Raw genomic sequence first — 24,203 nt, 5'->3', positions numbered from 1 at the left:
GCTGCTGCACTTGGCCAGTTTCAGAGTTGTAAAAAGAAAAGGAGTACTTGTGGCACCTTAGAGACTTACCAATTTATTTGAGCATAAGCTTTCGTGAGCTACAGCTCACTTCATCGGATGCATACAATATGCATCCGATGAAGTGAGCTGTAGCTCACGAAAGCTTATGCTCAAATAAATTGGTTAGTCTCTAAGGTGCCACAAGTACTCCTTTTCTTTTTGCGAATACAGACTAACACGGCTGTTACTCTGAAACCTTTCTGAGTTGTGAATCACAGGATCAGCGCAGTTAGAAATGCAGAGTCCATCACTCTGTCAGTGCAGGATTGTTCCGTATAGCCCATTTTAGGGCTGGCCAGATAGGATTAATCAAATACCTCGTTGATGAATTTCACTGATTTTTGTTGAATAACTTGTCCATTTTTTGTGGTATTTAATCAGCTCTATAGGTGGCTGAATACTATTTGGAGAATATATTATTCAATAATTACCAGGGAAATTAGCTGTCTATAATGAATTTTTTTTTTTTCCTATTCAGCCAACTCTAGCATACACTTTATGGCTTTATCTAGTCTTACCTTAAGTGTCCCAAGAAATTGGGCTTCTGTCATTTCTTCTGGGAAACTATTACATGGCCTTTTCCTGCCATTCAGCCTAAAGTTTAGCTTTCTTAATCTCATTCAATTTCTCATAGTTACACTCCTTTGTATAAGCCTCTCTAATACAACTTTTTTGAGCCATGTTTACACCCTTCAAGGATTAATAGACTCAGTTCTCACTGGCCCCAGAATGGTCACTCAGACAAGTATATATAAAAACCCTCAACGGAGTATTTCCTTATAAAGTAGTTCTGATTCCCTAACTATTCTCATTGATCTTTCCTGAACTACCTCCCTATTTGCAGTATCTGTCTAGAATTGAAGGGCCTAGCACTGAACACAATGCTTATGATAGAGAAGGGGATGGAATTATGCAGAGGCCTGGGAACTAGGAATTAATGAGTGCTAGTCTCAACTCTGCCAATGACTTGCTGTGTGACCGTGGGCAAGTTGCTTAGCTTCTGTGTGCCACACTTTCTTCATCTGCAAAGTGGGGGTGATAATTCTTACCCACCTTTGTGAGTAAGATGAAAAGTACTACATGAGTAGTAGTATTAATTATTATTGTTATTATTCTGGGAAACATACTCTCAGCACAGTGCTTCACCTCACCCCCTCATCTCTGCTGCATGATCCATAGCTATGGGACTGCAATAGCATCAGTTCTAGAGTAGTGCTTTACAAATGCCCCTGCTTAGAGGGACTGTAATGAGAAAGATGGGAAGATGAGAAAAGATCGGTCTGGAAGAAGGAGAGGATAAGAAAGGGATACAATTGGGGACCCAGTATCAAGAACTTTCAATGTTATATGGCAAATAAAGTGCTGACAAAATTAACTGAAAAAAGAAATATTAAACATACGTAGAGATTTCATAAAGAGGCTGAGCTAGTATTTGGGTCAAACATTTAAGGTTAGACACTCACTGACCTCAATGGGAGCAGGATGGTGCCTTTTAACATGTTTCACAGTATTGACAGAGGTAGTGATTTTTTTTACTCTTTTCATGGTGTTGCGATGCCAGCAACACACTCTCTCAACCATCTGAGCGCTGAATCTCCACATGAACAAACTAGTAGCTCCCAAATCTTTTGAGCTTTACCTTTGGGTGGCAAAATGAACAGCCTCCTCTTCAGCTGATAGTAAACTGCTACAGCTACTACTGGAAGATGAGAAACACTCGTGCAGCAAACACCTGCTATCTCCTTCTAACCTCAGCTATGCAACAAACTAACCCAAGGGGCAACAAGCCCACTGTTTCCAAACTCTCTCTCCCAGCACAGCAGTCTTATTTCTTCTAGTCTACAAGGTTAGTCAGACAAGCCGAGCTTTAGTATTTCAATAGCAAGATATTTAAATAAAATTAAAACTGGTTGATCTAATAACTGCTATATAATGCCTATAACAGCTCTAATATATGGAGTGACATGAAACATTACAAAGTAATGTAGTTATATTGGATGGAGCATGCACATTGTGCAGTACAATCACATCTTCAAGTCCCAAGTGCTGTTTTTACATTGTTTTCTAAATTCTTAAATTTTTGTAATGCCAGCTATTTTTAATGCATCTGTGCAACTCATGCCCATATGCAGTGCTTAGGACACTGTTGCAAAATATAATGGTGAAATATGTTTAATATTGCATTGCAAATGGACATGTTAAGACCTTAATGCCAATGAGCTTCATGAAACCCGTGTGCCGCCATGAATACCTCATGTTAGGAAATCTTGACACACTGGTATCAAGTGCTCACTGACACCATTCCCCTTTATTCCAAACACCTTCAGTCTTCTCCAGGGTGGTCACAGATATATAGTTTTCCTTCCAGTTTTGAGGGGAAAGAATGAACAGCATGCAAAGTTGACACCAATGATACTCTGCAGATTGGTCAACAAAGTGTGCTGCTAGCCAAGCAGCACCAGAGAGGAGGACTGGGCTGTAATCCTTATTTTTGTTCAGTATCAGAACGGCCATACTGGGTCAGACCAAAAGTCCATCTTGCCCAGTATCCTGTCTTCCGACAGTGGCCAGTGCCAGGTGCCCCAGAGGGAATGAATAGAACAGATAATCATTAAGTGATCCATGCTGTGTAGCCCATTCCCAGCTTCTGGTGAACGGAGGCTAGGGACACTGATGAGGTTCAGCAAGGACAAGTGCAGAGTCCTGCACTTAGGACGGAAGAATCCCATGCACTGCTACAGGCTGGGGACCGACTGGCTAAGCGGCAGTTCTGCAGAAAAGGACCTGGGGATTACAGTGGACGAGAAGCTGGATATGAGTCAATAGTGTGCCCTTGTTGCCAAGAAGGCTAACGGCATATTGGGCTGCATTCGTAGGAGCATTGCCAGCAGATCGAGGGAAGTGATTATTTCCCTCTATTTGGCACTGGTGAGGACACATCTGGAGTACTGCATCCAGTTTTGGGCCCCTCACTACAGAAGGATGTGAACAAATTGGAGAGAGTCCAGCGGAAGGCAACAAAAATGATTAGGGGGCTGGGGCACATGATTTATGGGCGAGGCTGAGGGAACTGGGCTTATTTAGTCTGAAGAAGAGAAGAGTGAGGGGAGGATTTGATAGTAGCCTTCAACTATCTGAAGGGGGATTCCAAAGACGATGGAGCTACGCTGTTCTCAAGGGTGGCAGATGATAGAACAAGGAGCAATGGTCTCAAGTTGCAGTGGGGGAGGTCTCAGTTGGATATTAGGAAAAACTATTTCACTACGAGGGTGGTGAAGCACTGGCATGGGTTGCCGAGGGAGGTGGTGGAATCTCCATCCTTAGAGGTTTTTAAGGCCCGGCTTTACACAGCCCTGGCTGGGATGATTTAGATGGAGGTTACTCCTGCTTTGAGCAGAGGGTTGGACTAGATGACCTCCTGAGGTCTCTTCCAACCCTAATCTTCTATGATTCTGACACCATCTCTGCCCATTCTGGCTAATAGCCATTGATGGACCTATCCTCCATTAATTTATCTAATTCTTTTTTGAATCCTGTTATAGTCTTGGCCTTCACAACCTCCTCTGGCAAAGAGTTCCACAGGTTGACTATGCATTGTGTGAAGAACTACTTTTTTTGTTTGTTTTAAACCTGCTCCTTAGTTCTTGTGTTATGAACTGCCTTATTTACTTTCTCCATACCAGTCATGATTTTTTAGATCTCAGTCATATCCCCCCTTAGTCATCTCTTTTCCAAGCTGACAAGTCCCAGTCTTATTAATCTTTCCTCATATGGAAGCTGTTCCATACCCCTAATAATTTTTGTTGCCCTTTTCTGAATCATTTTCAATTCCAGTATATCTTTTTTGAGATGGGGCGACCACATATGTATGCAGTCTTCAAGATGAGGGTGTATCATGGATTTATATAGAGGCAATATGGTATTTTCTTGCTTATTATCTATCCTCTTCTTAATGATTCCCAACCTTCTGTTAGCTTTTTTGACTGCCGCTGCACATTGAGTGGATGTTTTCAGAGAACTAACCACAATGACCCCAAGATCTCTTTCTTGAGTGGTAACACCTAATTTAGACCCCATCATTTTATATGTATAGTTGGGATTATGTTTTCCAATGTGCATTACTTTGCATTTATCAACATTGAATTTCATTTGCCATTTTGTTGCCCAGTCACCCAGTTCTGAGAGCCTTTTGTAGCTCTTCGAAGTCTGCCCCTGGGACTTAATTATCTTGAGTAGTTTTGTATCATCTGCAAATTTTGTCACCTCACTGTTTACCCCTTTTTCCAGATCATTTATGAATATGTTGAATAGGACTGGTCCCAGTACAGACCCCTGGGGGACACCACTGCTTACCCTCTCCATTCTGAAAACTGTCCATTTATTCCCACCCTTTGTTTCCGACCTTTTAACCAGTTACCAATCCATGAGAGGACCGTCTCTCTTATCGCATGACAGCTTACTTTGCTTAAGAGCCTTTGGTGAGGGACCTTGTCAAAGGCTTTCTGAAAATCTAAGTACATTATATCCACTGGATCCCCCTTGTCCACATGCTTGTTGACCCCCTGAAAGACTTCTAGTAGATTGGTGAAGCATGATTTCCCTTTACAAAAACCATGCTGACTCTTCCCCAACAAATTATGTTCATCTATGTGTCTGACAATTTTGTTCTTGACTATAGCTTCAAGCAGTTTGCCTGGTACTGATGTCAGGCTTACCTGCCTGTAATTGCCGGGGTCACCTCTGGAGCCATTTTTAAAAATTGGCGTCACTTTACCTATCCTCCAGTCATTTGGTACAGAAGCTGATTTAAATGATAGGTTACATACTAGAGTTAGTAGTTCTTCAATTTCACATCTGAGTTACTTCAGAACTCTTGGGTGAATACCATCTGGTCCTGGTGACTTATTACTGTTTAGTTTATCAATTTGTTCCAAAACCTCTTCTAATGACACCTCAGTCTGGGACAATTCCTCAGATTGGTCACCTAAAGAAGACTGTCTCAGGTTTGGGAATCTCGCTCACATCCTCAGCTATGAAGACCGATGCAAATAATTCATTTACTTTCTCTGCAATGGCTTTATTGTCCTTGAGTGCTCCTTTAGCATCTCGATCGTCCAGTGGCCCTACTGGTTGTTTAGCAGGCTTCTGCTTCTAATGTCCTTTTTTTTTTTTTTTTTTTGCTATTACTTCTTGAGTCTTTGGCTAGCTGTTCTTCACAGTCTTTTTTGGATTTCCTAATTATATTTTTACACTTAATTTGCCAGAGTTTATGCTCCTTTCTTTTTCCTCACTAGGATTTAACTTCCACTTTTTAAAGGATGCCTTTTTGCCTCTCACTGCTTCTTTTACTTTGTTGTTTAGCCACAGTGGTACTTTTTTGGTTCTCTTACTATGTTTTTTAATTTGGGGTGTACATTTAAGTTGAGCCTCTATTATGGTGTCTCTAAAAAGTTTCCATGCAGCTTGCAGGGATTTCACTTTTGGCGCTGTACCTTTTAATTTCTGTTTAACTAACCTCCTCATTTTCGTGTAGTTCCCCTTTCTGAAATTAAATGCTACAGTTTGGGGCTGCTGTGGTGTTTTCCCCGCCACAGGGATGTTAAATTTAATTATATTATGGTCACTATTACCAAGCGGTTCAACTATATTCACCTTGTGGACCAGATCCTGTGCTCCACTTAGGACTAAATCAAGAATTGTCTGTCCTCTTGTGGGTTCCAGGACTAGCTGCTCCAAGAAGCAGTCATTTAAGGTGTCAAGAAACTGTATCTCTGCATCCCGTCCTGAGGTGACATGTACCCAGTCAATATGGGGATAGTTGAAATCCCGCATTATTATTGAGCTTTTTATTCTTTTTATTTTAATAGCCTCTCTAATCTCCCTGAGCATTTCACCTGTCACCATCCTGGTCAGGTGGTCGGTAATATATCCCTACTGCTATATTCTTATTATTAGAGCATGAAATTACTACCCATAGAGATTCAATGTACAGTTTAGTTCATTTAAGATTTTTACTATATTTGATTCTACTCTTTCTTTCACATATAGTGCCACTCCCCCACCAGCAAGACCTGTTTTGTCCTTCCGATATATTTTGTACCCTGGTATTACTGTGTCCCATTGATTATCCTTATTCCACCAAGTTTCTGTGATGTCTATTATATCAAGATCCTCATTTAATACGAGGCACTCTAGTTCACCCATCTTATTATTTAGACTTCCAGCATTGGTATATAAGCACTTTAAAAAACAATTTTTAGCTGTCTGCCATTATATGATGTAATTGAATGGGACTTTTTTCATTTGACCGTTTCTTACATCATATACACACACACACACTTGCACAGCACAAATATATATATTTAAAGTCAGCTCTAGACAGAGAAAAATATCACCAGTCCTTTCCTGCATGATATTTGAAATATGTTTAAAATTTCAGCTTGTTGTCAGGGGTATTTCAGTCAGTATGGAGAAAACTACTGTGGGTTTTTGTGGGTTTGCAAGCAGTGAGCATTCAACCCATCAATACATTGCTCTAGTATATCTCTGAACCACCACCACCACCACCATCTCAACGATAACCAAGGGAAAAGATCTTTTGTACTTTGGCGTCTCAGTGAAGTCAGGGCAAAATAATGTGTAAAGAAAGCCATGTCTGTAGATAATAAATCTTACAATTGCATGAAGCAGACACAAATATTTTGGAAAAATGGGTTCTACAACAGAATGACACATAAGCAGTTAGAAAGTTAATGGAACTACCCTACCCTAGAGGTACAGAGGGACAAGTAACCTAGATGTGGTACACTTCTGTTAAGATCATCATCAGCCACCAAGTAGAAATCCGCTTTGGAACGGTGACTAAAAAATTATTCTGTTGTGCTGTAAGCTCCTAAAGGCTAGCTGTATTTCTTGAGTACAAAGAATAAAATTGTATTCATGTAAATGACACTACCTAATGTGCCAGGTAACTTTAAAAAAAAGCATTTCATGGAAGTGGTTAATTTAGAAGACTGTAAGCATTAACTATTATAAAAGAATAAAACAACCACATGGTGCAAAATTCTCACTTACTTCCACATCTGTGAATTCAAGTGTTTTTCTACCATGGAGTTTAGTGCGAATCGAAAATGGTCCCATCTTCTGTCAAATACATAGTATCCTCTTCCCATTAAGCGACTGCCAAATGAACAAAACTGAAAGAAAAGACATTTCAGTGTTGCTAATAGACTAATAAATTAGTACAAAATGTATAGAGAAATATTTTTATATTTTTTATATATATATATACACGCACGCACACACACACACACACTTGCACAACACAAATATATATTTTTTAAAAAGTCAGCTATAGACAGAAGAAAGTATCACCAGTTACTTTCCTGCATGATATGTGAAATATGTTTAACATTTCAGCTTGTTGTCAGGGGTATTTTATACATCCGCTAAAAACTCACCTGTGTGCGTTAAGGGCTTGATTCTAATATCAGAGTCATACTTTCTCTTTCACACATCATGTAAATCCTGAGCTGCAATGTTAGCGAAGTAATTCCTGCTAATACCGTAACTGCCTCAATCAGCGATACCATTCAATGCATGTTAAATACTACATTTCATTAAGCAAATCATACAAATCATTCTAAAGAAAAGAAATGAAAAGCACTGTACCACTGTCCTTAATAAACTACTTCACAAGGACTGAATAGATGACACTTCAGGAAGAGAAGAAAAAGCATTGCCACCAGTCCATCCTGTACAGAAGCGTGCACAACACCCCATTCTCCTGGCTGCACACGCATTGACTAGTGGGTACTATCTCCCTGTGGGTATTCTACAGAAGACTCTGAAAGGGTGCATTTGTGCAAAACCACAAGACTTTTGGGGATAAATTTAAAAACCACTGAAAGGGCATCACTGAAAGCTTTCCATGCTTTTGGGTTGTCTACGTTTTCTTTGGTCACCATTACCGATCCTTAACTGCGGCAGGGGGTTGGAGCGACAGATCTCTGTGGAGTAGGTTCCTCTTAGAAGTCAACATCAGACAACAATGGAACCACTTTTCTAGCCTCTTGATACACTTATCTCTGTACTCATCTTTATTTAACTTAGCCCTCATTCCTGCTCCTAATGCCAACAGCCAATAACCTAGGAACACTACATACAATTAGCTTGTTTTTCTGTCTTTCTGTTTCAGTGCACTGCGAACTGGTCCAATATCATGCTATGGCCCCAGTGGTATATATGTTCAGGATACTCTTGTAATGCTCACTCTCTGTCAGTGCAGCCCCCCATGCACCATAGCAATTACACATCAGTAAGAAGATGCAAGACACGCCTCTCTCAGACTGCAGATGGCCAGCTACTGGCCATCCTAACAAAAAGTAATATTTTGTACTGGTTGCCAAAGAAGGGGTAAAAAGAACACAAAAGTGGTGGAGTAAAACCAGATTACATTGCCTCTCAGAGCATAGCTGTTACCGTGATTACACGGATTGAGGTGACTGTATCACACCCCAGGATCAATGACCAGGTCACCATGTGAGCAAAGTTTATTTCATATGAAATAACACATTATATTTATTAAGCATATGTGGAATGGAAGAGAGAAGGGAGGTTACTGTGCATCCCTGACGAACCCTGAACATTCCCTCACTTCTCCAGTTATACTTAGCCTTACCCTCAAGATTGCATACTGCAGCTACTGTTATTCTGGATGAAGGTGGCTGTATTGAAATACACTGACACAATTACACTAGCTGCACCTCTCTTCCCTTTCTGATCTCTCTCAGAGTATCCACTCAAGGTGCTAGGCCTTGTGTTTTTACCTACCCTGGGGTGGAATTTCGCAATTTGCCCACTCCTAGACCAGGCCCATGCTACAGTAACCAGTGTATCAACTCAGCAGGTCTTACTGAGTTCAGCCACCTGTGGTTCTTCCCTTTGGGAGTCTGTGGTCAGCGGTATACAAGGGATAAAATCAAAGTACTGTTTATTTTAGCAGAAAGAACAAAGTTTTTAGATAAAAAAGATTTTAATTCAACAATCTACACATGTCTACCTTATCCAAAGTTTCACCATCCCCTAGGACGGTTAGAATTAGGCAGGCCTATCTTCTTCAGACACCCCAGGAGATCCCTGTGTCTCAGACTGGTTCCCCCAAATGCCCACTACCTCTCTTGAGAGAGGGTTCCTTTTAAACCTTGTTACAGTTCTTCACAGTGATATTATGATGATATAATTATGGCATAATTATGATGCATTTTGTACAAGACCGGTTATGTGAGGTGTCATTGGAAAGTTATGATTTGCTGAATAGGACTGTCCTATTTGTATGCATGTATCAGTTTTGTATCTGAAGTTATGAATATTGACTATCTATCTGTATTTCAAATGTAGTTACACCAGGGTGACGCCCACTAGGTAAGATGCTTTCAGTCTAGATAGCTGGCTGGGAAGGGTCTATTCAGGGTAATGAGTCTTTAAGGAAAACAATAGGCTTTAGGAGAAGCCTATCTCCCACCTGGTGAGCCTTCCTGAGAACACTCCAGAAACTTATTAAGTAATGGCTGCTATGATTCAGCAAGGTATGCAAGGGCCTTGACTCTGGACTCCATCTTGGATACCAGTGTTTTTCCACAAACTGACGTTTGGGATAAAGGGTCCCTGCCATATGCTAAAGCTATATAAGGCAGAGAGTGACATCATCAGGTTTTCTTCACTCCCCACAAAGAAGACTTCTGGAAACACCTGAGGAAGAAAGACTGAACTCGGGGATGCTGGAGTCAGGCTAAAGGGATTTCTAGCCTGTGTCTGAAAACCTGGGGATTCCAAGCTGTAAAGCAAGTGCAGCTTGGGCCTTGAGAATCTGAAAGCCTGCCTGTATCATCAGCCTGGGTGAGAATTTGCTATTTCATATCCTGTCTTTCTAGTATCTTAGACTTAATTTGCGTTTTTGTTTATTTACTAGGTGATCTGCTTTGATCTGTTTGCTCTCACTTATAATCACTTAAAATCTATCTTTTGTAGTTAATAAACTCGTTTTTGCTTTATCTAAACCAGTGAGTTAGAGTGAAGTGTGTGGGAAATCATAGCTCAAGCGGCAAAGGCTGTTGCATATTCGTCTCCACATTGGGGTATATGTGAACTCTATGAGCTTATGCTGTACAGTTCCCTGTGCAGCGCAAGACGGTATAATTCTGGGTTTATACTCCAGTGGGGGGGGGAGGGGGAGTGTCCTAGTTTGGGAAGCTGGTGGTTATTTTGGCTGTAGGCTCTCTGTTGTTGGTTTATGCAGTGGCTGGTCAGAGAGCCTGCATGTAACTGCAGCTGGGTGTGTCCCTACCTGTGTGTATGCTGGTGGAAGTGTAAGACCAGGAGCAGGTCTGCAGCTTGTTACAGCAGCACAGGGTGAGAGGGAGCTCAGTGAGTACCCCAGTTCCAGGTGGCTCTGTGGTAAGTCAGAGGGCTCAGTGGTACCCCAGTTCCAGGTGGCTCCCCGCGGGCGGGGGGGGGGGTGGTAAGGGGGAGACGGGGAGACCTGTCACATTGTGGTCCCCGAGTCTTCTGGTCAAAACCAGTCCTGTAGGCTCTTCAGGAGATTGAGCTGGAGTTTTCAGAGCTGATGGTTCTGCCACTATCCCTTAACGACAAGTATTTCCTGAGCAGTGGCTTATATTGAGCCAGTCTTTTCTTTCTGCCTGTTTTCCTAGTCAGACAAACCCAACAGATTTATTCCTAGGTTGAGCTAAACCAATATATCCATACACCATATATCCAATTAACCAGGCCAACATTCATTATTACAGAGTCACTGTCTCTTCACACTCATGAACACTGTTCCTTTGACACTCGTTGGGGCGGCTGTTTGGTAACAATACATTCTGTATCCAGCGGTTCTTTCATACTTCTTTCACTGCATCCAAGCCCATACAATCCTCTACAAAAAGGCTGAGAAAACAATCCAACATGAGTCTGCCTGGTCACACTGTAGAGAATACTAGACAGACAGATACCCACTGTTTTATGGAGATTTCTTTATTGTACAATTCTACTGGTGACAAGAGCTTTCCTATAGTTGTCTTATGTGTTGCTTCATGCAACATTAAAAGGACAGTACTTAATGAAATGAGACATGCTATCTACCCCATCTGGGCTCCTATACAAACACCCATCAACTGGATTATTCGAGTGCCAGTACCCAGACAATGGGTATAATTTAACATTATAAATTCCTTAGCATAAGTTCAAATACAATGATTGTGAGGAAGAGAGGCACATGCTGGATGGAGATAAGAGAAATTTTTTCACAAGTTAGGGATGCCATCTTCACTTTGAATAGCTCCACTTCACTCTGCCTCTGGGTTAGGAGACCATCCAAAATTAACAAACATTTTGGAGAGTTGATGCTACATTACATAATTCTGTAGGTATTTTTTTATTTTAAAAGAATTTTAGCTTTTCTTTACTGTTCAGTGACTCTGAAATCACTTCTGTGCGATCCGTCTCAGAAAGTGCCACCTACAATTTTGTATAATTGACAGACACATAGTAGGATGCATCAAACAAGCCGTTGTAGTTTCTGGACATGATAAAAAGAAAAGGAGTACTAGTGGCACCTTAGAGACTAACCAATTTATTTGAGCATAAGCTATCGTGAGCTACAGCTCACTTCATCAGATGCTCACGAAAGCTTATGCTCAAATAAATTGGTTAGTCTCTAAGGTGCCACTAGTACCCCTTTTCTTTTTGCGAATACAGACTAACACGGCTGCTACTCTGAAAACTGGACATGATAAAGTAGGATAAATTCTAATGCTGGCTATCCTTTAAAACACGGGGAAAATAAACATACAGATGGAGCGATATTTAAATTTAATTTGAAAATCAGGGTAAACATATGTTAATGTTGGGGGCATCTATGTGCCCAGTCCAGGAGTAACAACACAGGTAAAATTCCCCTTTCCTTCAATGGGAATTATGCACATTTAAGTCTGAGGTCTCGACTACGTCGCAGTTGTCATACTGTTTCAGTGTATTACTGTGGTGTGATAATAGAAGCACATTCTCTTAATTAAGCAAATTGTATAGAAAATAAATTGATGAAAACTTTTAGTTGTCATTAATTAATTTCCCAAGCTTGATTTTTATGAGAGCTGTCTGCTCAGGAGTTCAAGAATTATCTGATTACTGCTTTCACTGTACTAGATAAACAAATACACTCTTCAGTTCTGGTGCCATATGGCTGCACTTATGAGTAACAATAAAACTTAAAACCAGCAGAGGAGAAAGACAACAGGAGCAGCCAGACCGGCAAACACTTGAGGCAGAGTGCTTCCAGAGCAGATGGATTACGCCTCACTCAGGAGAGGACACTCCATTTTTAGATAAATAAGGCAATGAGATCAATGCACAAGTGCATTCATATGAAAATAGCACTCCTGAAGTGTTATTGCTCCAAGGTGGACTACACATACTCAAGAATATAAAGCAGTTTAATCACTTGGTAGCTTTTTTGTTGCTGTAAGATTTTCAAGGACATTTAGATGTTGTCATTTAACCTAAGAGGTTAACTCTTCTCAAGATATAAAGGCTAATTGTCCTCTCATGACAGTTTTACACAAGTGTAACTATTTATTACATCAGAATTACTTTTGGTTTATACTAATGTTGGTGAGAGGGAAATCTAGCCCTAAAACTTTTTTTTTCTACAGCTGATTTTTTATTGTGCCCATAACCTTGTACTATTAATATGTCATGTGCACTAACCTGTCTCTCTCCTCCTCCCCTACCCATCATTGTCTTCTGTCATAATCAGATGTATTTGTCTTATTTTGACTGAAAACTTTAGAATGCAGGGTCCTTATTTCTTACATGTCTGTAGAATGCCATATACCCCAATGGCATTGTATAAACAATAACAGCAGCAGTGCTGTAAAAAGACAGACATACCCCAAGAGGCCTCGGGTGGTGTCCAGAAAAATGACAGTCTAATTTCTCAGATTCTTCAGCTCCATCCGCTTCTCCTTCATCACTGGACAATCTACTAGCTAAATCTCCTCCCACGGAAGATAGTGGCAGTTCCGGTACATAGCCACTGTGGTTTGAAGAACTGTTGCTGTTTACACTATTTGCAGATGATGGTCTAAGAGGAGAAAAAAGATTTACAGTCTCAGTGTTTTGAAGAAGCTCCATAACCAGCTTGCTAAAACCACATTGTACGGCACAACGTCTGTTCAAGCTCCAAAGTAAATGGCACAAGAAATGACAGCGTAAGCAGCATAAAAATGATGTGGTGTAATTAAGAAGATTTTTTAAAAATTACATCACTTTCACAGTTCAGCCTTTCACCATTAAATTTGTGTTGGATGAAGTTACATTTGGGGCTCACAAGGAGGGTCAGTTTAAGAGGTATGAAAGGCAAAGAAGGTATATGAATAAAAACAAAAAATAAATGGGAAAGATACTGAAAGGCTGACACATGGAACCATTACTCTGTTACTTGCCAAAAAACTAGGTGTCCAGTTCTGCACTTTTATTTGCTATGAATTCCTACCAGAAGAAGGTCAACTAGCTTAGTAACTGTAATAAAATGCCTGGCTTAGTTTATTTCTAGCTAGTTAAGTAAATCCAGATAGCTCTATATAGTATGATTTTCCCAGTAGACAACTGTATCTAGTCTTTCTCTAAAACCCTATAAAAAATATCAAAGCAGGACCATCCAGAATAGTGCAGGCTTTGTGCTAGACACTCCCCGCCCACCCCACAAAACAATCCCCCCCCTCCGTGCATGATAGTGCCTTCTTTGGTAACAAATGTATATGCTTCAAAAGCAGCCTAGAAACAATTGTTGGGGGAATTCAGTTACAGTCAGTGAAGACTTGCACCCTACGTGGCCAAGTGTGCATGTGTGCTAGTCTGACAGTAGAGGGAAACAAATGGTCTGTAATTGGTAGCCTGATTTTGTCACTTCTCTAGTCAAGTGAATTTACTGCCAAATTGTTTCTCCCTCAGTTTTGTAACTCTCTGATTCTGAGAAGTCACACGTGCAACAATCCAGAGTCCAAAGGTAGATTTAGAGAAACAACCATTCTAGCACGTTTGTTGAGTGCTTACAATAAAAACTCGCTGCTGCTAATATAGGCATGTTTTCATTGCCTTACAGATTTTTCTCTAAAATTACCTTGGAGTTGATGAGAATCTTAACATAATAGGAAGCAGCCCCCGTAAAATGTCACTAGCCGTAGCCAAGCTGCCTCTGTTTTGTGGAAATTGCACAGAGTTGCTTACACCTCTAACTGCACTGAAGTTTAGAATCTCAAACCAGTTATACATGTCACCATAACGAGAGCTAGGAAGGCTAATAGTCACTATGATGGTAAATGCAGGCACTGCAGCAGAAATGAGTACTTAACGGGTAGAACTACAAAGCGTAACAGGTAAGCTCATCTTCCTTGCCTGTTGTTCTGACCGCTTCACCCTTCTCTTTGAAACCCTCCACTGGCTTTCACCGCAGTAAGTGCAAGCCTTTAAGTCTCTTCACAACTCTGCCATTCCCTGCCTCTTTGCCCATCTCTTTGTACAGTCTCCCCTCTCCACCAGTGATGCCAGCCTCATCTGCCAGTTTGTCAGTCTAACCCAAACATCTACACACGTTCTTCCATGCTCCTTGCACACGGAACCTTCCCTGAACTGAATTAGCCAATTATTGCTGGCTTGAGGAGCTGACCGGAGCACCTGACAATTACTTTATTCAGAATAATTTCTGAAGTGGCAAGCGCAGATATGCATATAAAAACTGCATATCCTTGTTTGTAGCTTTCTTCCTGCACCCTTTGTATGTCACTTGGTTATTTTAGATGATCTGCTCTTTGAGGCATGGATAGTATCTTTGTATGTGTTTGTACAATACCAAGCACACTGGGGGCCCAATCCCAAGTGGGACCTCTCAGAAGAAGTGAAATATGAAATAATAGAAGAAGCATGGATCAATCTGACTTGACTGACCCCCATCAACACTATCCAAAACTGGTGCTCCAGTTCAAAAGAGATACAAGTGACTGTCACTTGGCCTGCTGTGCTATATGCTAGAAATTAGAACACATGGGGAGTTTAGCAGAGCATTACTCGGGTTCAGCTGACCCAGTATACTATGTCAGAACTTTTGTAGAGGAGCTTCATCAGTTTCTTTAGAAGTTGGGCTTCCATTCTAAGAAGTGTTATTAGCCCTTGTGGTTGCAAAGAAAACCTGAATAAGAAATGATTAGCTACAGACAGACAGCCTGAAAGAACAGTGCTAAGGGCCAGCTGCTGATCATTTTGTTTACACTGAAGTCATAAAATCATAGAATATCAGGGTTGGAAGGGACCTCAGGAGGTCATCTAGTCCAGCCCCCTGCTCAAAGCAGGACCAACACCAATTAAATCATCCCAGCCAGGGCTTTGTCAAGCCTGACCTTAAAAATCTCTAAGGAAGGAGATTTTGTCACTTCTTTGTCACTTCCCTAGGTAACCCATTCCAGTGCTTCACCATCCTCCTAGTGAAAAAGTTTTTCCTAATATCCAGCCTAGACCTCTCCCACTGCAACTTGAGACCATTACTCCTTATTCTATCATCTGGTACCACTGAGAATAGTCTAGATCCATCCTCTTTGGAACCCCCTTTCAGGTAGTTGAAAGCAGCTATCAAATCCCCCCTCATTCTTTTCTTCTGCAGACTAAACAATCCCAGTGCACCTTCCTGTACAAGTAATCACATTAAAGTGAACAGGAACTATTAAGTGGCACCTTCCTTCACAAACTTAACCGAGAGGCATGAATTGCCCTGATTCACTTCAATGAATTGACTCTAAAACCTATTCATGATATTTGAATATTAACTTTGCTAACTTCTACTGACCATTTTAGCTGAAACATTCAGCTATTCTGCGACTGACAGCAGAGTTTATGGAATAACCACTCTCCCCTACCCCAGTCAGAGCCCTGACTATTATACCGTGATTTAAGTACCGCTATTGGTGTTATCTATTTCCAGCTCCTGAGAAGAACCCTATATTAATAGTTGATTATGGAATAATCCATATAAATATGACACAAATATAGCATTATCTGTACACAAGACATAGAGGGACATTTGCTATAGAAGTTTCAGAATATCGCATTCATGCATTTGAGAAGGCTGCTCACCTAGGAAGTACAGAATTGGGTGGTCTAGATTTTGCAGGAAATGTTACTTTAGGTTCTTGCCCAGAGTTCAGTGAAGATCCTGGCAAAGAATCCTGTGCTGGTGTGGGATGGCTCTGATGGGTTTCCCTTATAGACTGTGGATGCTCCTTGTCTTTTGCAACTTCTTTTTCCCTGGATCGAGCTTTGTGTTCAGCTAGAAGGATGTCAAACTGTTTTTTGCGACCTGGAACTGCTCGTCGATGGTTAAGTGAATGAGTCTAAAAATAGGGTGGTTAAAAAGAATTTTTGTATAAAAATGTTTGTGAATGCTCTAAATTTCTGAAACACAATTCTAAGAGAAAAACTCCACTTAAAACAACTTTAGATATAGTCATGGCAATAAAAAGTTGCTATTCCACATTGCCCTGGATAAATTCAAAAAATTATTTTCAGGAAGTGTCCAATTTATCTTTAAATTATCTTTCGGGACAATTTTCATAATGGAAACTATCCATTTACCATTTCCAAGCCAAACAGTATTACTAATATTCTGTCTAGAGCATTGTAATTGCAGCCCTTAATCTACAATAAATAATTAGATCTGGTTGGACTGGCAAATGTATAAATATAAATAAGGGTAGATATTCAAGCACATTGCCCTGTTCCCCTCTACAGACCAACAGCAGTAGATATATGTGTGTCTTACTCTGTTGTTTCAGTCATGTGAGTCTTTTAGCCATATAAGCAGATCTCAAATTATTTATAAGAAAATGAATTTCATCTTTACTATAAGGAGACTGTGTAACAGTGCTGCTGCATATATTAACCAAAAATCAATGTTTAAAGCAATGCTACTGAGTGCCTGTAAATAAACTGTAATGCCCTTTGCATCACAAATGATAAGGAAAACCTTTGTCAAAAATATCAGTGGATTGATGTAGATGCTCTGATTCACCAAAGAAACAGAATAGAATTACTTTAGCAAGAATTACCTGTGGAAAGTGTTTGAATACCATACCCATAGTCTCTAAGACAGGAGCAGGTATGACCTCTCAAATTACCATGGTGGGATTTTAAACTATAACAAAGCATCTGATATTTTATCTTCTGAGAAAAGTACCTTGCAGGTGAGTGATCTTGTGCAAGGTTTCTTTGTTTCAGGATCCAGTACTCCACAGTGTTTATTTGGGTCAAATTCTCTTTCTGTTTGGGGAAAAAAAGAAAAGAAAAGAAAAGATTGTCTCAAAAATACATGTTTTTAAATGGATGTGTCAATTAAGACTGCTTCCTAGAAAATACATATTTTTTAAGGGGCTGCAGTAAGCTGTCCCTGGTTATTCACCCAGGCCCAATTTGAACCATCCTGACCTATACCAGCAAAGCATCTCTTGTACCACATGCATGGCTGAGACAATTCTGTTCTCTCCTTTCCCTGCACATGGCACCCATCAGTAAAAACAGGATTTCACATACAGAATTCAGAGAACTTGCTATTACACTAGGGAAAGCTTCACTTGACAAAAGGTCTTTTGGGAGTAGTAGTTAAGGAGGTTGTGTCATTAATGCATTCAGAGATATGGGCTAGAGAATGGGGCTTGATAGAAGGGTCCAAGTACCAGACTAAGCCAAGTATTTGAATTAAATTCCAGCTGCAGTAGAACCTCAGAGTTACGAACACCTCGGGAATGGAGGTTGTTCGTAACTCTGAACAAAACGTTATGGTTATTCTTTCAAAAGTTTACAACTGAACATCCACTTAATACAGCTTGGAAACTTTACTATGCAGAAGAAAAATGCTGCTTTCTCTTTATTTTTGTAGTAGTTTATGTTTAACGCAGTATTGTACTATGTATGCCTTTTCTTTTTTTTGGTCTCTGCTGCCACCCGATTGTGTGCTTCTGGTTCCAAATGAGGTGTGTGGTTGACTGGTCAGTTCGTACTAGGAGGTTCTACTGTATGACTATCACTGTGGCCAGTAAGACCAAAATTTTCCATATGGCCATTGATTTTGGGTGTCTCAAATCTTCGGGTGCCCAGCTTAAGACTGACTGTATGCTGCAGCTCTCAGTCATTTCAACTGGGAGTAGCAGGTGAGCAGAACCTCTGAAGAATCAGGCCATAGATATCTCAAGCTGTACACTAAAAATTTGAATCACTCAAAATTACCAGCTACATTTGAAAGTTTTGGCCTAAATCTGTCCCCTCTTCACCAGTTGTAAAAATGGGTTTAATAATTCTTATTTTCCTATTTCATAGGGGCACTGAGAAGCTTACTTAAAGTTTGCAATGCATTTTGAAAAGAGAAAGAAGTTACCTGAGTTCTAAATATTATTAGCAATAGTAAACATCCATTGAGAGATTTGTTTTAGTATATTTAATGCTAACTGTACTAGGTTTACCTATTTTACTACCATTTTTAATTTTGTATGTCTCACCCACAATTTATGTATAACATAGGTTTTAGTTTTTATATTACAGCACTGTAGCAGAAACATGAACACATACTTATTTTATACCTACCTCCCCACTGTTTTGATAGATATATGCATAGCTATTTGTATTCCTGTCAAGGCTGATTCCCTACTCTGGCACTTTGAGTGCAGAAGGTGGGGGCCCGCAAGGATTCTAAAAATTAATACTGGCCACTCCAGTCTTGTGTTAAACTCCCAAGGTTACAGCTTTTCTCTGACCTTGGATGGGCAGCCCACCACCCAAGTGCAAAAACCTCTTTGAGAACCTAGGAAGGCGCATTTGGGAATTCCTTCCTGTGGGGTACCCTCAAGCCCTTTCATCCCCACTCCGGGGAAGAGCTGAGAACGGAAATAAAGGAAATCAGCTGTTGCCACCAAGCTAATTAAACAACATGTGCACAAACCTCTTAGGGACACAAAAAGCCAATCCTGTTCTTAAAAAAGGTAAATTTTATTTAAAAAAAGAGAAATAAAATACATCTGAATTTAGGATTTTTGCTAGGTTTTTAAAGAAAACAATTACAAGGATTAAGCATCACAATAGCTTCTTGAGGTCCAGCTTAAAGGTTACAAGCAAAACAAAAGTACTGGGGTTAGCACAGAGGAGTCCACAAGCCATAAAGAAAAAAAAGACAAACTGAATTGCGTCTTCCTAGACATTTCCTGATCTACTTACATATCTAAAGTTTCAAATGAGTAGTTTCTAGGTATGATCTGAGGGATAGCTCAGTGGTTTGAGCATTAGCCTGCTAAACCCAGGGTTGTGAGCTCAATCCTTGAGAGGGCCATTTAGGGATCTGGGGCAAAAATTGGGGATTGGTCCTGCTTTGAACAGGGGGTTGGACTAGATGACCTCCTGAGGTCCCTTCCAACCATGATATTCCATGATTTTCATACCTGGCCCAAAGTTTTTTACAGCATCACTGCTCTGTCCCCCTCTCTCCGGAGAACCACAACAGACAGACAAAGGGGGAGTTTTTTCCCCAATTTTGAAAAGTTCTAGCCTTCCCATTGGCTTTTTTGGTTAGGTTCCCACTCCCTTCCTTTTACCTATGCAGGGAGACTTTTTAACCCTTTACAGGTAAAGCAAGTAAAGAATAGCTACTAAGAGGGCTTTTTATAGCTAACTGGCTGGATGGGTCCATAAAAGGGAGTGACCCCTCCCCTTTCATTTATCACAATTCCACTGTCACATACATAATGGAGAAAATAGCTCGGTCATTCAACAATTCCCTCAACTCTATGTTTGTACAATTGTGCAGTTTTCTGAATGCCACTAATAAATACTTTAAATCTATATAGAACCTTTAATTTACGATCCAAAAATGCTTTACAAACAATAAATCTCAACATCCCTGCTGAGACAGGGTATGAATTATTATCCCCATTTTAAAGATGGGTAAACCGAGGCACACAATGAAGTTAGGGGACTTGCTTAAGGTCATACAGCATGTCAGTGGCAGAGCTGGGAGTAGAATATGATTTCTGACTCCAACTACTTGCAATAGGTAGACAACACTTACTTCCTAGATGTGCTAGTGACTGACAGATCTGAGTACTGAGTTATACATATTTTTTAGAACTTAATTATAAACAAAATGTTAAATTAGTATTTGTGTTGTTGACCCCTGGATAAAGGGACATGGCAGAAAGAGGAGATAACAAGGCATTCCAGAGCAGGTACATACACCTGAAATGGTGGTCAGCACCATCACTATTGGAAAACTACAATGGCAATGAAATCTGTCCTGAGTAGTAGATGCTCCTGTGGCCCTTGACGCATAGCAGACACTAAAGGGCTTGTGTGTACACTAAATAAGATGAAACTACAGAAATACTTAATACATCAAAATGTATGTTCACAGGACAATTGTATGAGTCAACTATTGAAGTTATGCTGTTAAATGTATATAATGTGTTGTTCTAGGCTCATTTACATAATCTCCTCCTTTGCCCCCCAAAATTAAAACAAACTATACTGACAAAACTGTAACTAAAAAGAACGACAAGAGAAAGATGGAGTGAATGGACAAGCCTTGCTATATGCCCTGAACACCCATAAGCTCAGACCGTAGGACCAACATGGAAGCAAATTCAACAACCAAGAATGCTCCACTAAAAACATTAGCCCTCCAGCCTCAGGAACACACAAAACTGGGAACTGTCAGAAAATCCTGACTGATCAAAAACTACTAGGATGGAGTATGAGGAAAAAGGCAGTTACTAAGACAGCTAGGTCCCAAACTATGCAGGGCTTTAGAGATATGAGGCAACATCCTGATTTGCAGCCAGAAAAACTGGAAGCCTGTATGACCTACAGAGCAATGACATAATATACTCTGTGCAAGGAACACTGCTAAGTAAGCAGGTAAACCACAGATTCTTGTAGTTGAGCAATCTTTCCAAGAGTAGCCATGTACACCAAACTGCTCTATGGTGATGTCCATGTCTAAGTGGAAAGATCACCACCTTCTTGCTAAGCAATGATAAAAACAGAGCTCTTGGATTCCCAGAGAGTAAGAGTATCCATTATGTCAGGTCAGAGTCCCAGTTGTAAATGTGACCTTGGATCGTCACAGATCTGCACTGGCATAGCCTGGGCATGCTGCAGGGTTGACACTCTGATCCTCCAAAATGGGAGAGTGCAAGCATTTCTCTGGAGCAGCTGCAGTGGGGTGGCTTAAAGCAACATTATAGTCTTGGCAGAACGAAGAGGAGGGAGTAAACTCTATGACCTATAGCCACAGCTTGCAAATCAGCAGATAGTCCTATCTAGATGGGGCTTCCAGTTCTTTAGCTTTGTCCATAAATGGGATTTAGAATGGAAAAAGGCTATTTTTTCCAGATTCAGTTCTTCCAGTTTGCTGCTAGGGGACACTGATCCCTGAGACTGCCTCTCGCAGCTCTCCAGGCGGGCTACCTCTCTCCCTGCTCAGACTTTGTCACAGGGAGGAGGGCAGCATCCCTGACCACCAACAAGAACCAGCCTTCAGCCATAGAAAGAGCTTTAGCCTCACTCAAGGATGTAGGGTAAAGATAGAGGGCAGGGCTGTGAGAAGGAAGTAAAACTGATATAAACCAGTTTAAGTCCATTGCCGGGACTGAGATGACTGGCTCCACTTCTGCAGCAAGAGACTGAGATGAACCTAAAAATTACCCTGCCCACTTAGTGTGTAAAACAAGTATATTAAGTCCTGGGTATATTCCAAAGAATCTCTTACTAACCCTCAGATCTTCAGCTCAGCCTGTGCCGAATTGTGTGCAATAATGGTGGGAAACCAACCGCGTTGACGGACAACCTGTATAAAACATTTATATGTTCTCACAACTTACTTTACTTGCATTATTGTGATGAACAATCACAAACTGTATCATGGTGATGCATCAATAAGTGGGGCAGAGAAGGCAGGATTTAGTGGATTCTAGGTCTGGTAACAGAACAGATCTTTAAAGAACAACCTCAAAACTATCAGTTTTGTGGCTCCGGCAATCAAGATATTCATGTGAAAAAATAGCTTAACATCCACCAGAATGACCACAAAGTACGACGACAGAGTCCTAGCCTATTTGGAGATTTCCCCCAAGCAAATTTTCATATATTGGCAGATATGGTGAACTGGCAAAATTTGCTGAGTCGGTGCCAGTGTGGAACTACTCTAGCCCTACTATAGCCCTAGTTAAGCAATATGAAAGAAGGCCCCATACTGTGATGACTTCTTCAGAATAATTAGTCACTCTAATGACTGTTGCATATACAGTAAATATTTATAAATACAACATCAGTGCATACAACCCCTACAGTCGTCTGTGGAGCAAGGCTGGTAGTTTGAAGACTGAGCCCATCAGCTAGCGCTTGTTTTCACTGCAAGAATTAGCTTGAATTAGCTCACTCGAGCTACTCCACTGGAGCTAGCCTAGGTCAAGTGAGAGTGGCGTGAGAGCAACCACACTGCGAAACAGCACTCGAGCTACACAGAGTGATCAGATTAACAGATGAGTTGTGAGCTGCTGCATCCCCACCGCACTACTTGCTTGAGCATCAGCAGCATTTGAGCTTCAATGCAGCCCCCTTACCGACCAGCTAGCTTGAGCTTAAAGCACCACTTAACTTGAGCTAGAGATGCAGTGTGTCTGTCCTGTTGTCTACTTAGGGGCAAGACCTGAGTCACAGCTTGAGCTAACAATGCAGTGAAGACAAGCTCCCATTGTCCAGGGAAGAGAGATCTAAGCTGAATTTTGAACTTAAGCTCCTAAAAATTTTAATGTTTCCTTAAACCATTCTTTCCATTGGTATCTTAAACTGTTTTCTGGTAGAACACAATGCCCTGTATTTGTTCATTGGAATCATAAATTAGATCCTAGTAAATGAAACGTTAGGTGAAAAAAGATAAATGAGTCATTTTATGCTAAGTACTTTCAGCTTTGTTGAATTTTGGTATGGTCAAAACCTTAGGAAAAAAGTTTTCCTGTGAGGCACCTTTAACTAGTTAAGAAAGAAGACACCATACTAAATGCTTTAGCGCAATGGCACTCTTCCATACCACACACAGTCTTAGAAAACACACCTTGCACTGTTTTGGAGTCAAGCCATTCTAACAAGGCCATGATACTAACTGCCAAATGTGAGAAAATTAAAAAAACAACAACGTTATTCAGTCTACAAAAACCTGGGTTATACTTTAAACTCAATTACAAATAATAGCATTCACCTTTATAAATTATTTTATAACTAATCAGTGGTGTCACAACACACATTTGGGAAACAGAATCAATTAACTTTCTATCAAGCGCACAGCCTAATCTGTATAGCACTGCCAATAGGAAAATCAGACTTTCAATTCACACAAGAAATTTCCTGCCCAAATCTCAGTGTGCTGCCAATGGATGAATAGGCCCTGTGCAGCTTCTGATGCAGTAAACCTGATTCAGTTACTTTTGCTGGAAAACCTAACTCAGACATTTTGTTTTCCTTCATTCAGAACAAAAATGTATTTTCTGCTTTTGGCAGCAAATTCTCTGCCCAGAGTCCTGCAACTGGCCTGGCTCAGCTCTGGGGAAAAATCCTCCCCTCTGGCTGTAAAGCAGTGGGCACTTTGTAATTGCTACTGCACCCTTGAGCTCCAGTTTCTTCCATGATGCTTATCCTCTTGCTCCGTTGGTGGATCTGCAAAGTGACAGATCAACAGGCCCATATTCTGCCTTCTCACCACAGATAAGATTGCGCAGGTCTTGACCACAGATTGTGCAGCCTCCCCAAATCCTACCTCCTCCTCCCCATTAAGAGAAACCAGACCCCAGTTTTGCTCTCTGTGTGTGGATGTACACATGTGCAGCCCTCTTCACTTGTGGTGGAAGAAGAAATGAGAGACAAGATTTACCTAGCACCAGTGTCTCTTCCCTAAATCTGTGTAGTATTTCCTGATATTTAAGAAAAAATAAAAGCTTAAAAATTATTTTACAGTGTGATAGGGTGAAGTCCCATCAGATTAGGGTGACGTTTTTGTATCA

General features: G+C 40.7%; 1 protein-coding gene across 10 annotated transcripts in view; it reads right to left on the bottom strand.

The window, feature by feature from the left end:
- Positions 1–24,203, bottom strand: part of ATXN7L1 (ataxin 7 like 1) — a 197,761-nt gene that overhangs the window by 17,521 nt on the left and 156,037 nt on the right. For all 10 annotated transcript variants that reach the window (XM_037889154.2, XM_037889156.2, XM_043551717.1 and 7 more), the window contains 4 exons: positions 17,345–17,427; positions 16,246–16,502; positions 13,012–13,204; positions 7,135–7,256 (listed from right to left, as the gene is read on the bottom strand). In XM_037889154.2, the coding sequence (XP_037745082.1) occupies positions 7,135–7,256; positions 13,012–13,204; positions 16,246–16,502; positions 17,345–17,427 (655 nt within the window). The remainder of the gene's footprint in view (positions 1–7,134; positions 7,257–13,011; positions 13,205–16,245; positions 16,503–17,344; positions 17,428–24,203) is intronic.

The sequence above is a fragment of the Chelonia mydas genome, chromosome 1 (genome assembly GCF_015237465.2).
Source record: "Chelonia mydas isolate rCheMyd1 chromosome 1, rCheMyd1.pri.v2, whole genome shotgun sequence".
Lineage (NCBI taxonomy): Eukaryota > Metazoa > Chordata > Testudines > Cheloniidae > Chelonia > Chelonia mydas.
This window is presented reverse-complemented; position numbering and strand designations above follow the sequence as displayed.